At 44.2% G+C, this 14,168-nt stretch overlaps 1 protein-coding gene across 1 annotated transcript in view; it reads left to right on the forward strand.

Annotated features, from left to right (window-relative positions):
* SLCO2B1 (solute carrier organic anion transporter family member 2B1) overlaps nt 1-14,168 on the forward strand; it is a 102,123-nt gene that overhangs the window by 61,169 nt on the left and 26,786 nt on the right. The window contains exons 8-9 of the mRNA XM_074942887.1: nt 568-676; nt 11,675-11,839. Of these exons, the coding sequence (XP_074798988.1) occupies nt 568-676; nt 11,675-11,839 (274 nt within the window). The remainder of the gene's footprint in view (nt 1-567; nt 677-11,674; nt 11,840-14,168) is intronic.

The following is a 14,168-nucleotide window of genomic DNA, read 5'->3' on the forward strand; positions in this document are numbered from 1 at the left end:
GTTAGTGATTTGGTATTTGGCACTCTTCCTGCTAAGCCAGGAATGAACCAGGGCCCCCCCAAGCACAGTGTTATGGTTGTTGAGGAGTTGTGAGGTGTAAAACCAAGGTGTCCTGAGCCTTTGTGGTCATTTAGTACCTCCTGATATTTTTCACTTGGGTAGGGGCTTTTTCTTGGTATTCTGGTCAAGTTCAAACAGAGAGAATTACATTTTGCCTTCCTAAATTCCTCTTGCAGTTTTGGATATAGTATTCTTCACTTCTTGCCCATAAGTACTGTATATATTGCTGTTAAACAGCTGCCACATCCCATCCCGTAAGTGGCTGCCTCGCCATAGTGGGTAAAAAGATTCTTATTTAACTTGTAAACTGTTTGAGAGCCTTCTCGAGTGCAACACAGGGCATTCTCTTTATCCCTCTGTGGATGGAATGCTGGGCCATAAATCAGCATGACTGTGTTTTCGTTTCTTTAAATAACACAGCTGTGATGCAGCTGTGAAGGAGCAAGCGAGCTCAGTAGAACAGCTGTCAGCGTGTCCAAAACTGACAGTCTCTTCATCTTTTCTCAGGTGGTGAAAGGGAGCAAGAGTGAAGTTAAGAGAAGCAAAGACCTACTGAACCAGCTTAAATCCAAATCAGAAATCATGCAAAGCCTATCCTTAACCCAGTTCATAAAAAGTAAGTTGGTGTTTTCCCCTCCTTGGAAAGTCTCTGAAGTAACTCCTCTGCTCACCCAAGCATATATCGCCCTCCTGGCAATGAGGAGCTTGCTGCTTATATGCACCACCAGTGATAAAAATCTGAGATGGGACTACAACTTGCTCCATGTATACAGCCTGACTCGCAGATGCAGCTTTAGCGCATAGGCAGGATACGGTGTGCTAACATTTACTCTGTAGAGCTCTTATTGATCTGATAATGCAGAAAGTTTACTAGTGTATCAAACAAAGTACCTCACACCTCCCCGTATTAACCTGAATGCCCCATTTCTGCTGTTAGTTCAGCACTTTGTAACAGCGGGCTCTCAACCTCTCACTGTACTGGTGGCCAGCAGGACCTCATGCAAACCAGGAAATGGGGGCCCACACCTCAAATCTAGCCACCCCATCCTGAAGCAGGGTCCAGCGGGAGCGGGAGGAGCCTGTGGGAGTTTTGGCCTGGCACAGGGCCCACAGGGAGAGGGAGGAGCCTGCTGGAACCCCATCCCAGCGACTGCTGGAACCCCATCCCAGCACAGGGCCCACAGGGCATGGGAGGAGCCTGCTGGAACCCCATCCCAGCACAGGGCCCACAGGGCATGGGAGGAGCCTGCTGGAACCCCGTCCCAGTGCAGGGCCTGGAGGACTCTGCAGGAGCTGTGTCCTGGCACAGGGCCCAGAGGAGCAGGAGCAGCTCCCAGAAGCTCATTCCTGGCATAGGAGTTGACTCTCGCCACATTGCTGCGGTTGCTCAAAAGTACTCAACTTTCTCCACTTGTCTAAAGTCATGCCACCAAAGTGGTTACCTTCCTTCCTTCTTAAAGGGAACTATGTCTGAAGGACCATGAGCGCACATAGGCTGGGAACAGTCGGCCTCTCCCAGTGCAATAAGTAAAATGGGCTCTGCTTGGAAATAGAATTTCTAGTGGTAAAAATTCTGCTGTGTAAAATGTCTGTGCCAGATTATCTTCATCTATCACAGCTAGCTTGTCTAGGAGTCAGACTTGTCTAATGTACTATGGAGCTCTTATAAGTACAGCTAAGGTCTGTCTGTGCTGGGGTAGGTCAGTGGGTTTCATTCTTGGAGTGTATTCCAAGGGGGGGTTTGAAGGAAATAATCCCAACTGTGGCTCTCTCTTATGAAAAGTGACTTTCTGATATTGGCATCATGTCTGCTTCTTCTGGGCTTCCTAACTCTGATCACTATAGTCTTCTGGAAACCCTGATTTTTATTACCCCCAATACGGAGCTGACCAGCCATGGGAGAGCGAGCTGGAGTCTCTTTGGCTAGTTACACCATTCACTTGCTACTTCTATTCTAAATTAAACAAGCAAACTGGGTTTTTTTTTATATCACCTGTTGCCCTTGTTCCATTATCATTTAGGAATATCTTGTTGCAGCTGGTACACTAAGAAAATTTGCTATGGAACCATTGCCAGGGAATGAATTCACAGCACACAGGCTCACTTTTCTGTTTGGCTGCAAACAGACTTTAAATGTAAAAATAATTTCCTCTGTTTGCTAAAGGTGGGAACAGATTTACCTTTTCTTCACCTGGAGTTGTGAGAGCAGCAGACACAGGACATGGGAGTCAGGGTTATTTACTATCATTGCTGCAGCCGTGACCACTGGCATCAATCAAGCTCAGGGCCCCAGGGTGCTGGATCCCGTACAAATACATAGGAAGCCACATTCCCTGCCTCAAAAGAACTTACAATCTAAAGACCCAATCCTGCAAATTCTTATGCACATGAATAAGTGAAGATTGTGGAACTATTCAGCATTAATTTATCAGCATTGTTATTTATTTTTAATAGTATCCAAAATCCTCACTCAGGATTGGGGCCCCATTGTGCAAGGGGGCACTGAACAAATATACTGAGGGACATTGTCCCTGCCCCAAAGATCTTACAATCAAAAGTTACACACACTGTGTTAGTGTTTGCATTGTGGTAGCACCAACGGGCTCCAATCAGAGATCTGGGGCCCACCATGCTGGGCACTGTATATATACATAACAACAAGATGGTCTCTGCACCAAAGAGTTTACAATCTAAGTATAAGATGTGAGCTAAAAGGTGGGGACCACAAACAGCCAGGGGAAGTGCCAGGTAACAATGAGGTGAGACTTTGCAGAATTAGGCCCTAATATACGAACAGCTAAAATCCATGAATGTAATGAACAACAGGAGGAAAGGGAAAGGAGGATGAGGGAAATTGTAATAAGACTGCCTACGTGCACAACTAGACAGTAGACTATTTTCAGTTCTTTTTCAAAGATACTTGCCTTTTCTGTAATGTTTTTCATCCCCTGGGTATTTCTACTGAAATTTCACATCTTCCAGTTTCTGTTTGTTTCCAGTTCTCTGTTAACCCTCCACATTCTCTATGGCATGAGCTGAGACTCTTAAGATATACTTAGTATATCTTATATTATATACTTAGTCCTGCCATGAGCGCAGGGGACTGGACTAGATGACCTCTCAAGGTCCCTTCCAGTCCTACGATTCTATATTCTAAGATCTTCCAGGTAGAGACCTGACTGTAAAGTGGCTAGTGCTACATAACTAAGAAGTAATAACACTTACTAAAGACTGCACTGGAAGTGGCATTACAGAGCTCTGATGCTGACAATCAGTACTGGATTGCATTATTGGTATAGTACTCTAGAGACACAAATAGCTCATTGTTACCATTTAACACTGATTTCTAAAAGCAACAATTGCAGCAGCATTCAGTTGCAAAACTTCTGCCCCAGTATGTAAACTATCTGATATTCCTAGATCATGGCTAAATAAGAGCCTTATGCCCTTTTGTCTGGGTTCAGTGGATATCTGCATTGTTTGCCTGCTGCTCTTCAGACAGTATTGTTCTTTTGTTCCAGTACAGAATAACTAGCAGCTCTGGGCTCGGTGTCCAATAGGATACTATGCAGGCAGACTATAAGTAGGCAGACCTGGGTGTTAAGGGGTGTGTGTGTACAGTAGAAAGAGAGATAAAATGTTGATATCCAGTACCACTTTACATTGGTCAGTCACATTATATGAGTGACCAATTAACTTCAATGGAACCAGAATTTGGATTAAACCTGGAGTAACTCCAGCGAAGTCATGGCTCATCCCCAGTTTAACTGAGATTAGAATTTTGCCCCCAGTTTCTATGATTTGCCTTATTTATTTTGTTCATTCTTTCTGATGCTAAACTTTATTGTTTTATTTGCTTTAATAGTCTTGTGTGCACAGCAGCTTATAAAAACACAATAGCTGCAGAGTCTCCAGTCTGAATAATCAATAAATTTTTATACTTCCTGTTGCTGAAACAGAGGCAGAGTGAAATTTATTTGATGGAGAAATAAAGGGGGGAAAATCCAATTTTTACTCCACATTGCTGTTTTGACATTTTAATGCAGTAATATAGAAGTTTGGCATGGTAATCAGTATCAAGGAAACAGTTGTCATGGCACAAGGTACCGACATTTCACTAAAATCTATGTCAATAATGAAGCTCTGGACACTGTGGATCATTTCTGCTCTCTCGGCTCATTTCTTACCAGCTCACTTAACCTTGATGGGGAACTTGAGGCTAGAATCGGCAAAGCTTCTGTTACCTTTGGCAAACTTACCTGATGTGTTTGGAACAACAAGTTGCTAACCCTGAATGCAAAGGTGTCTATTTATCAGACTTGTGTCCTTAGTGCCCTCCTTTACAGTTGTGAAAGCTGGGTTATGTACCCCAAGCAGGAGCAGAGATTGAGCAGTTTCCACCTCCACTGTCTTAGAAAAATCTTTGGAGTTACTTGGGACCAACAGATCACCAATGCGAGATCCTTGAGAGAACCAACCTACAGACTATGCAGACTACGCTGGATGTTCGCAGACTTTGCCGGCTGGGACACATGGAGTGTATGCCTCAAGATCATCTTCTGAAGGCTGCGCTCTATGGCCAATTTAAGAACTGCCCACAATGCAGTGGAAGGCCGAAGCTCTCGTACAGCGACAAAGTCAAGCAAGGCCTCAAGAAATTCAGCTTTCCCACTGACAACTGGGAAAATCCTGCCCACAATTGCTCAGTTTGGAGAACCCAGTTTAAGACTGGTGCAGTCACTGCAGAGAGACTGCGGAGAGCCCAGAGGTGAACCAGGAAGCAGAGTGTGCTTCAGCTTCCATTTGGCAAGTGGACCTGTAGCCACTGTAGGAAGGTTTCAGAGTAGCAGCCGTGTTAGTCTGTATTTGCAAAAAGAAAAGGAGGACTTGTGGCACCTTAGAGACTAACACATTTTTTGATTATAAGCTTTCATGAGTATGGCTCACAAAAGCTTATGATCAAATAAATTTGTTAGTCTCTAAGGTGCCACAAGTCCTCCTTTTCTTTTTGTAGGAAGGTTGCCACTCACGCATCAGGCTCTTTTCCCATACCATTGCTAAGCACCACTGATGGATCAACTTTGTCACATTTCCTTTCATCTGTCAACATGTTGGACGGCCATATATAGAAGGATCAGTAGTTTCTTAGAAGAAAGTTGCCCTATTTTGCTAATCTTAACTGTCTAAAAGTTCATAGGGTGAGGAGTGCTTACTGCCCTGTCGAAACTCTGAAGTGTAGCTCTTTAGTGTTTTTAATTACAACCCGCATTCCTGAGCATTAATGCTGCAGGTGGCCATCTTGCAGAAGTGGGGTATCATGCATGACACCGGGAGTGTGACATCCTTGTGGAAGAGAAGACATTAAATCAGTTCCCCATGGTTTAACTATAATTAAAAAATGAGACTCTTTAAATAAAGTGTTTGCTCATTCAATATTGAATACCACATTATGCCTTCTCTCTTTAAAACCAATATGAATGGGGGGGGCGGGGTGTGGACAAATAATCTGAATACAGGGCTAGGAACCTGGAACTTGGAGAATCATAGGAATTAGAGATGGAAAAGACCTATTATCCCTTTTAGTCCATCTTCCTGGAGCCGCTACAAGATTGTTCCCTGTATTGAATTAGCTAGTGCATTGTTGTTGTTTTCACACAGCACAAAAAGGCCCCAGTGCCTGACTAGCATTTACACAGGAAGGTCACCAATCTAAGTGTCGGTGCTGCTCAGTGTGGGTAGGGGTAGCAGCATCAGTACCTGAATGGGGATTTAACACAAGAAGATTTTCCTGATAGTCATCCCAAATTTCCCCTTTTTAATTTAATCATATCGCTTGTAGTTAGATCCCCAGGTTCCCACACTAAATAATTCCTTTCCCTCCTTAGTGTTTACACTCTGTAAATATAAATATTAATAAATCTACACTCTATAAACATTTGAAGATCCAATGTTCTAGGTGTAAGTGCTATGTATTATTTATGGGCCAGATCTCAAGGCCGTCCTGACCCAGTGTTTACTGAGCCTTTACTCAGGCAAACACCCATTGGCTTCAGTGAGTTCGCTCTGGATTTGGTTCATTATTAATATTAAAGCACTTTCAAAATAGGCTTACAGGCTTTTGCACTGGGCTCCCACAGTGACAGGGCTGAGAGGTGGCCATTTCCCGGACTGAGCTCGCAGATGCCAATTATAATTAGAAATGTTTCTTTTGGAATGGAAGATATATTTCACAGTGTATTCCCAGTGGAAAGTGTTCTGCTGTCGGTTAGCTTTCACACTGCTGGCCTGAACAGAATGGGAAGAGCTTTCTTTTAAAACTGATAGCTTAAAAAAACCCTACTTGGAGCTGAGCCAAGCTTTGGGACAATTCCATGTTGCCCACAAGTTTATGTTGCAATTCAGCAAAGAATTTGAGTATATGTTTAAGGCCATTTGCTAATCAGCAAAACAATTAAGTGCTTAAAGTGCTTCTTCCATGCTTTGCTGAGTTGGGCCTTAAATTGCTCAGTTCAGCTGGAGCAGAAGGAAATACCCAGATGAGCTTTTCCATTGATTTAAAAGCTACAAAATGAAAATGACCATTAAAGAACAAATTGTGCTATCACCTACACCCGTTCAGCCCTGTTGACTTCAGTGAGGTTACATGGGTGTACGTGAGAGCAGAATTTGGCCCTACATGTCTGATCTTGTACCACTGAAGTCAATGGGATTTTTTTCTTTGACTTCAGTGAGACCAGAATTGGGCTCTTACTCCCCCAGTCTGGACTCCTTCTCCAGAACCCAATCCTGCACAGTGCTGAGCTATCTCAACTCCTCTGGAAGTCACTGGGAGTTGTAGGTGCTGTGACTCTTCCAGCTCAGGCCCAATGGGAGAAGATAACCGTTTACAAATATCTGAGGAGTGAATTTCAAGGGTGGGAAGAATGGTGTCTAAAACAGTTACATGAATCATAACTAACAATAAGAGGATGAAATGGTGTATGGGGAAAAATTCAGGCAAGGCACTGGGGATGTTTTCAGACAATGAGGTCAGTTACCCAAGGGAAGTTAGCAAAGCTCCAGCACCAGAATTACTCCAAATTAGAAAAGCCAGAATACTACAGGGAGCAGCCTTGGCTCCTGCGCAGATGGTCTGGATGACATTGGGCTACATCCTTTCACATTCGTACTCCCATTACAGTGACTGGAACTACATGTATGACTCAGATTTAGCTTCCAATAGGTCATTTCCATCTCTACTGTCTATGGTTCTATTGAGGGATGTTCAGCATCTGTCCCTGGGACAGTTCGGTGGGCAGTATTGTGCCCAGGAGATGAAGGGTGGTATGGGGTACAGATATGAGCAGATATGGGAGGTATTAGCTGCCACATTGAAAATGACAGAGCGGCCAGCCTGAGAGTCCCAGCCAGGAGGAAGCAGTTCTCTGACAGGAGAGGCTCATTAAACTCCTGTGGGGCAGCACTAGCTATATCTGTGCCTGCCACTGTGCACTTAGTGCATGCACCAGGCAGACAGTGCTGAGACAGGGGGAAGGGAGCTGAGAACAGACACACTCAGTGCATAGCAAAGGCACCTGGGCACTGAGACCAAAGGAGGGGAGGGGAGACCATCCATTACAATGAATGAAGCATTTCACACCTCTCAGACATATAATTCAGGCTTCATTCCTCACCAGGGGATGTTCTCATTCAGTTGGGACCACCCCACTGAGATGAATGGGTCACTTCATACCCACCTTGCCTGCTGCCAATGGGTGTGCAGAATCCTTGTCCCATGCACTAGGCCCAGTTGTTAGGTAGGGACTCTGGAGCTCAACTCTCATCTCTTTCTCTGCCTACGGCTGGTACACGCACTCCTCGCAGCTCTATCATCCTTCCAAAGGCCCCTCCAAATCTGCCAGGGTTTTAGAGTGGCCAGGAGAAGGTAGGAGCTGGTAGCTGGGTGAAGAGGTGTGCCCAGAAAGTACCTTTGTAGCCACCCACAAGCGCTCCTTAATGATGCCCACCTCACCACTTTCTCGATAAGGCAGAGATAAGCCCGCAAGCCCCTAACTTGTGCCCTTCCAGAATGTTGAGTTCACTCACACTGAAACCTCTGAAAACCAGGAAATAGGGGGAAAGTACACAACACTACCACCCCACAACCTTAACTCTGACCTCTTTGAGTGACACCCCAACCTGCCCCTGACAAATATTGCAGCACTCTAACCTCCCATATAATACTGAACAAAGCAGGGACAGCATACATGAGTGCTATAGGAGAAACTATTACACCTTGTCTTCATTAAGGCGAACATTTCATTTCGTCAGGCTTAGGATATGTCTACGCTGCAATAAAAAAAACATGGCTGGCCTGTGCCAGCTGACTCGGACTCACGGAGTTTGGGCTAAGGGGCTGTTTAACTGCAGTGTAGACGTTCGGGCTTGGGCTGAAGCCCAGATTCTAGGACCCTGAGAGGTGGGAGGGTCCCAGAGCTCAGGCTGCAGCCAGAGTCTGAACATCTACACTGCAATTAAACAGGCCTGTAGCCTGACCCCCCAAGAGCTCTAGTCAGCTGTCACGTGTCTAACTGCGGTGTAGACATACCCATAGTGACCAGGAGTTAGCTACACCTGGCCTACAACTGACCACTGTGCCTTCTCTGCATCCCAGAGTTGTGAGATGTTACTAGTACAAATCCTCACGGCAAGGATAAACCACTGTGGTCCTCTGCTTGGATGACTTACATAACTCAGTGCAGAAATGAGGGATCCTTGATCCCTAGAAGGCAGATGCACCTCACCGCATCTGACAGGGTCAGCTCTGGCAATCTGTTGCGATTTAGTCCCAGTACCATTTAACACAGCTACTCCTAACACCGCGAAGGGCAGTTTTAGTGCCTGCAGAGTCATCGCTTTTTTAAGGCCAGAAGGGACCACTGTGGTCATCTAGTCTGATTTCCTGTATAACACAGGCCACAAAACTTTCCTGAATTAATTCCTATTTGAACTAGAGCATAGCTTTTAGGAGAAAAATTCCAATCTTGATTTAAAAGAATTGCCAGTGGTGAAGAAAAATGCTGGCAAATGATGGGTCACAACACAGAACGTGGCATAGTCATTGTCTCTGCTTATTGAGGGGCCGCCCACACTGACCCACATTTAAAATTTATTTCTAGTGGCTAGTGCCAGCTCCAGGGGTCAGAGTTAAGATTATAGCGTAAGGTAAAAAGTCTGTTATGCATAACATTTTGGATTCTGTGATATTATGGTGGTAGAATGTGTCTAGCCAAATGGCTTTAGATCCCAGACACACGCCGACTCAGGATGTTAGACCACAGATTGCCCTCATTTTGGAAAAGGTGCTAGGCATTTTCCCATCATTTGTGAGTTGCTCAGACTTCCTGAATTCATGGCACACATTTGTTGCGACCCTTGGCATTATTCTCACACACTAAATTCCACATCTGGGAAAACAATTTAGTGTTGGTCTGGAAGGGATCTTCAGCTGTGTTTTATTTAGTTGACACAAAGATATACAGAGCGTTGCAAGGAACTTTACTATTTATAGGATGGTAGAGGCATGACTGGGACAAGAGGTTCCTACTGAGTAGGAAAGACGACTTTCACACTGCTGGACTGAACAGAACGGGAACAGAATTGGAAATTGCACTGTCCCCCATGGTGGGTGTTATCCATTTTTTCTGATTCCTCGTTCGAGGGGATTGTTTGTTCTGGTGCCTGGGCTGTGCAGGTGAAACTGGTTTCTCCTCTGCATTGCAGAGCAAGGAAGGAGTGCAGCCCCTAGGGTGTTCTTCTTAGTTTTTCTTGTCTGTAATCAAAAATGTATTTTCTTATGATCAAAAGAAAAGGATGCTGGAATTGCAGCAGCAGTGAACAAGGAAATAAACCTTTTACAACTTCACAGCTGCTTTCTGAGTTCCTTATAACAGAGGCCTTGCAGGAAGCCCAAGGAAAGGAAATGCACAGGCAAATGACAAAACAACACTGGGCTGTGTGAGATACATACTATACAAGGGACCATATCCTGAGGCATTTTCTCTCTTTCTACTCATTTCTTCTCTATGAGAACTCCCATTCACTGCAGAGTGAGCTCACCCAAGTAAGAACTCAATACAAATGAAATAAGAACCTCAGACTTTGGCCCCTAGATTTTAAAGGAAAGAGACTCCGGTTCCCATTCTGATCTCACTCACAGCAAGTTCACAGTAAATCCACTGAAGCCACTGGAGCTCTGCATTTGCAGTGGTTCAGCTGAGATCATGAACTGGCCTTTGGTCATTCCTTTGATTCATTAGGCACCAGGAAAATCTAATGTGCTATATAAGTAACAAATAACAATCCATACATATGAGCTAGTGGTGAGAACAGGGCCCTAGGAGCCCAGACTCCTAGGTGCTTCTCCTGACTCTCTCACTGTCTTACCAGGTGACCCTGGGCAAACCACAGACAAGATTGTGACTGGCAGCTGCATGGGTTCCCTTCCCTGTACCCAGCACAAGAGCCTGATGTATTCACAGTCCCTGCACTCCATACTACTCCCCACATCTGCCTTCCTAAGGGCACAATACACTCAAAAAGGGGGAAGATCAGGCTTGTGCCTTCCCGCTCCATGGAGCAGGCCATGCACATCATGGCAAGGTGGAGGCTACATCACCCTAGAAGATGGTTCCACCTCCAAATATACACACCCACCTGTAAAGCAGGAAGCTCAGGGAGGGGGCTGCACCACAATGTAGTGTTGCATGGAAATGGCACAGTCTTGCCCTTAACCTCGCTGTGCCAGTTTCTCCAGCCACACAGAGAGGAAAATGATACTTAACCACCTTTTGTAATGCACTTGGAGATCCTGGGGTGAACACGGTTACAAAAGTGCATTACATCCAGTGTGTTCACATAATGAAAGACCCTATTGCAATCCACGCATATAAGGAGACACAGTAGGGGTGCTTTAAGAACCTTAACTCTGAATGTCCTGACTCACGCATTTAAAAACTTGATGTTGCATTAACTCAGGTCTTTTATAGTTGATGTGTGTGTGCATGTTTAGAACTGTAGTAAATACCATTTGAAGGTCTTAATGTGTGTGTGTTTCAGCAGCTGATAAATATGAAAGGGTGTTATCATCAGTTAATCAAGTCTATTCAATAGATATGGAGATGCTCCTTGCTGCCCCCCTTTTCCAATTTCCGCCATAGCTGTTAAAGATTTATTAGCACGGTAGTTGGCTCAATAGTTTTGTGTATGTGTGCTGGCTGACCTGGAACCAATGCTGTGTCACTTAGCTAATTTCCAGTATCTGTTTCACACACCTCCTCGCTAGTTGTCTCCGATGAAGTGAGCTGTAGCTCACGAAAGCTTATGCTCAAATAAATTAGTTAGTCTCTAAGGTGCCACAAGTACTCCTTTTCTTTTTGCGAATACAGACTAACACGGCTGTTACTCTGAAACCTGTCTCTTATATTATTACTACTCTTATCACTGTATTATATAATTCTAAGTATTATAATGGTAGTGGGATGCATGCTAACCTGCCATGAGATGGAACTTCCCTTTTGCAGCCAGCTCTGTATATAAATATGTTTTTGTTACTAAATTCTCCTTTTCATTTCAGTCTTTCCTCTGATTTTGTTGAGAAATCTCCGGCATCCAGTCTACCTGCTGGTGGTTTTGGCCCAAGTCAATCTGTCCGCCATGGTTGCCGGTTTAGCAACATTCATGGGCAAATTCCTGGAGAGGCAGTTCTCCCTCACTGCATCATTTGCCAATATGATCATAGGTAAGTACTACCTGTTACTGCTGGAGACATTCCAGCTCTTACTGAACATGCTAGGGAACACTGAAGCCCTTGTTTCCTGATAGGCTACCCCAAACTCAATGGAATTTTACATAGGAGACAGCAAAACTCAAACAAAACCCAGTTTACATGACAGCAACCAGATACATATGGTCTGATCTGCTCAGAAGCGAGGTAAGGCTGGAGATGGGTGGGGCTCATTTACAAAGTAGCTCAGGAACAGGTCTACAAAAGTATATTCAGCATTCCCTGAAACTGACTGAAGAGCATACAGTTTTGCAGAGGGAGTTTTTCTAGTAGTTATCTCACAGGAATTGGACTCTTGAATTCTGCTCCTTTCTTTTCCATTGAGCTAGTTATGTGACTCTGGGCAAGCCACATAAGGTGTTTGTGCCTCAGTGTCCCCTTTGATAAATAGATATATGGTGCACCTATCTATTTAAATGCTATAACTCTCTTTCTGTTTACTGCACCTTTAACTCTCTCATGTGGACTCAGGCCAATGCAATCTCCCTCTCTCAGATATATTCTCAGATGCAAACATTGGCTGGGGGGAGGGATGGATATTCTGTGTCCTCTTAAATTAAAATAAAAATCATTAGGACTAAAAGTTATTATTATATTATTTATTTGTATGATGATAGTGCCTAGGAGTGCCAGTCAAGGACCAGCACCCCATTGTGTTACGTGCTGTCCAAACACAGAACAAAAAGGTGGTCCCATCTGTTTGCTCTTCGTGTGTGGAGAAATCAAAGTAAGATGATATCAGAGTTCAGGGCAACTGCAACTGTATTCCCACTCCGTGGTTCAGCAAGGGCACCCGCTCTCAGGCTTTCAGCTCCCCAGCCATGGCCTCTTTTGTGCAGAGACACACATCTCACTCCCTCCTAACTAGCGTATTTCCAGGCTGTACAGTTCTTTGCTTACACTGTGAATTCCCCAGCAAGTCAGACCGCCTGAGCAGGCCTCCTTTGCTTTTCTCCTCAGAAGCTATAAACAGCATAATTTCACATGGTTTTAAGTTACTACACAGCCCTTTCTAAGCAAGCACATTTATTCTTAAGGTGAAAGCATTACAGAGAAAACATATTACAAACAATAAAGAACCTACACTCATTCTAATAAGCTTATCAGAGATCACCACCATTATCTCCACAAAGGCTCTGGTTGGTGTCAGTCCTTCCAACCCTTCCCTAAGGATTGGGGCCCTTCCTTTAGACAGAAGGTGCTGTCCATTTGCTGGATCAGAAGGAAGGCCCTGACTCATTTTAGACTCAGGCTCTTTATCCAAAAGTCCTTTCTTTGTCAATTGGTTCTCTAGAAAATCCAGTTTGAACCAGTATATGCGAGCCTCTCCAGGGGATGGTACCTCTTGGGAGGTATTACAACCTGAGTGAATTTGCTTAATCGCTCTCCAGTGTTTTTAGTTCCTGGAGGGTAGTGAAAGAAATCAGAAGTGTATTCCACACCCTATGGTCCACCCAGCAAAGGCCTGATTATCTTTGACTTAAGATGTGATAAAAGGAACTCAACTGTGGATGGTGTTTGAGCACAGATGTCAAGGAAGAGTGTTAAATATCAAGGGCCTAGTTCCCCAGGAAGGAAGTGTGACTGAGAAGTAACTAAAATATTTTAAGAGCTCTGAGATGTCTTCATGTCACCAGGGCCTGATGAAATGCATCCTAGAATTCTCAAGGAGCTGACAGAGAAGATATCTCAGTCATTAGCAATTATCTTTGAAAAGTCATGGAAGACAGGAGAGATTCCAGAGGACTGGAAAAGGGCAAATATAGTGCCAATCTATAAAAAGGGAAATAAGAACAACCAGGGGAATTACAGACCAGTCAGCTTAATTTCTGTACCTGGAAAGATAATGGAGCAAGTAATTAAGTAATCAATTTGCAAATATCTATAAGATAATACGGTGATAAGTAACAGTCAGCATGGATTTGCCAAGAACAAATCATGTCACACCATCCTGATATCTTTCTTTGACAGGGTAACAAGCCTTGTGGGTAGGGGGGAAGCGGTAGACATGGTATATCTTGACTTTAGTAAAGCTTTTGATACTGTCTTGCATGACCTTCTCAAAAACAAAACTAGGGAAATGCAACCTAGATGGAGCTACTATAAGGTGGATACATAACTGGTTGGAAAACCGTTCCCAGTCATGCTGACCTTGAGCTGATGGCTAGTCACCCACGAGGAGATGTCAGAGAGACAAGGGAAATTTTAGTTTGGACAGAAGGAGATGGGTCTGGAGTACAGAGTTAGATATTTTAAAGAGTAAACACCAGAACTGAAATGGTAA

Source organism: Natator depressus, chromosome 1 (genome assembly GCF_965152275.1).
Source record: "Natator depressus isolate rNatDep1 chromosome 1, rNatDep2.hap1, whole genome shotgun sequence".
Classification (NCBI taxonomy): domain Eukaryota; kingdom Metazoa; phylum Chordata; order Testudines; family Cheloniidae; genus Natator; species Natator depressus.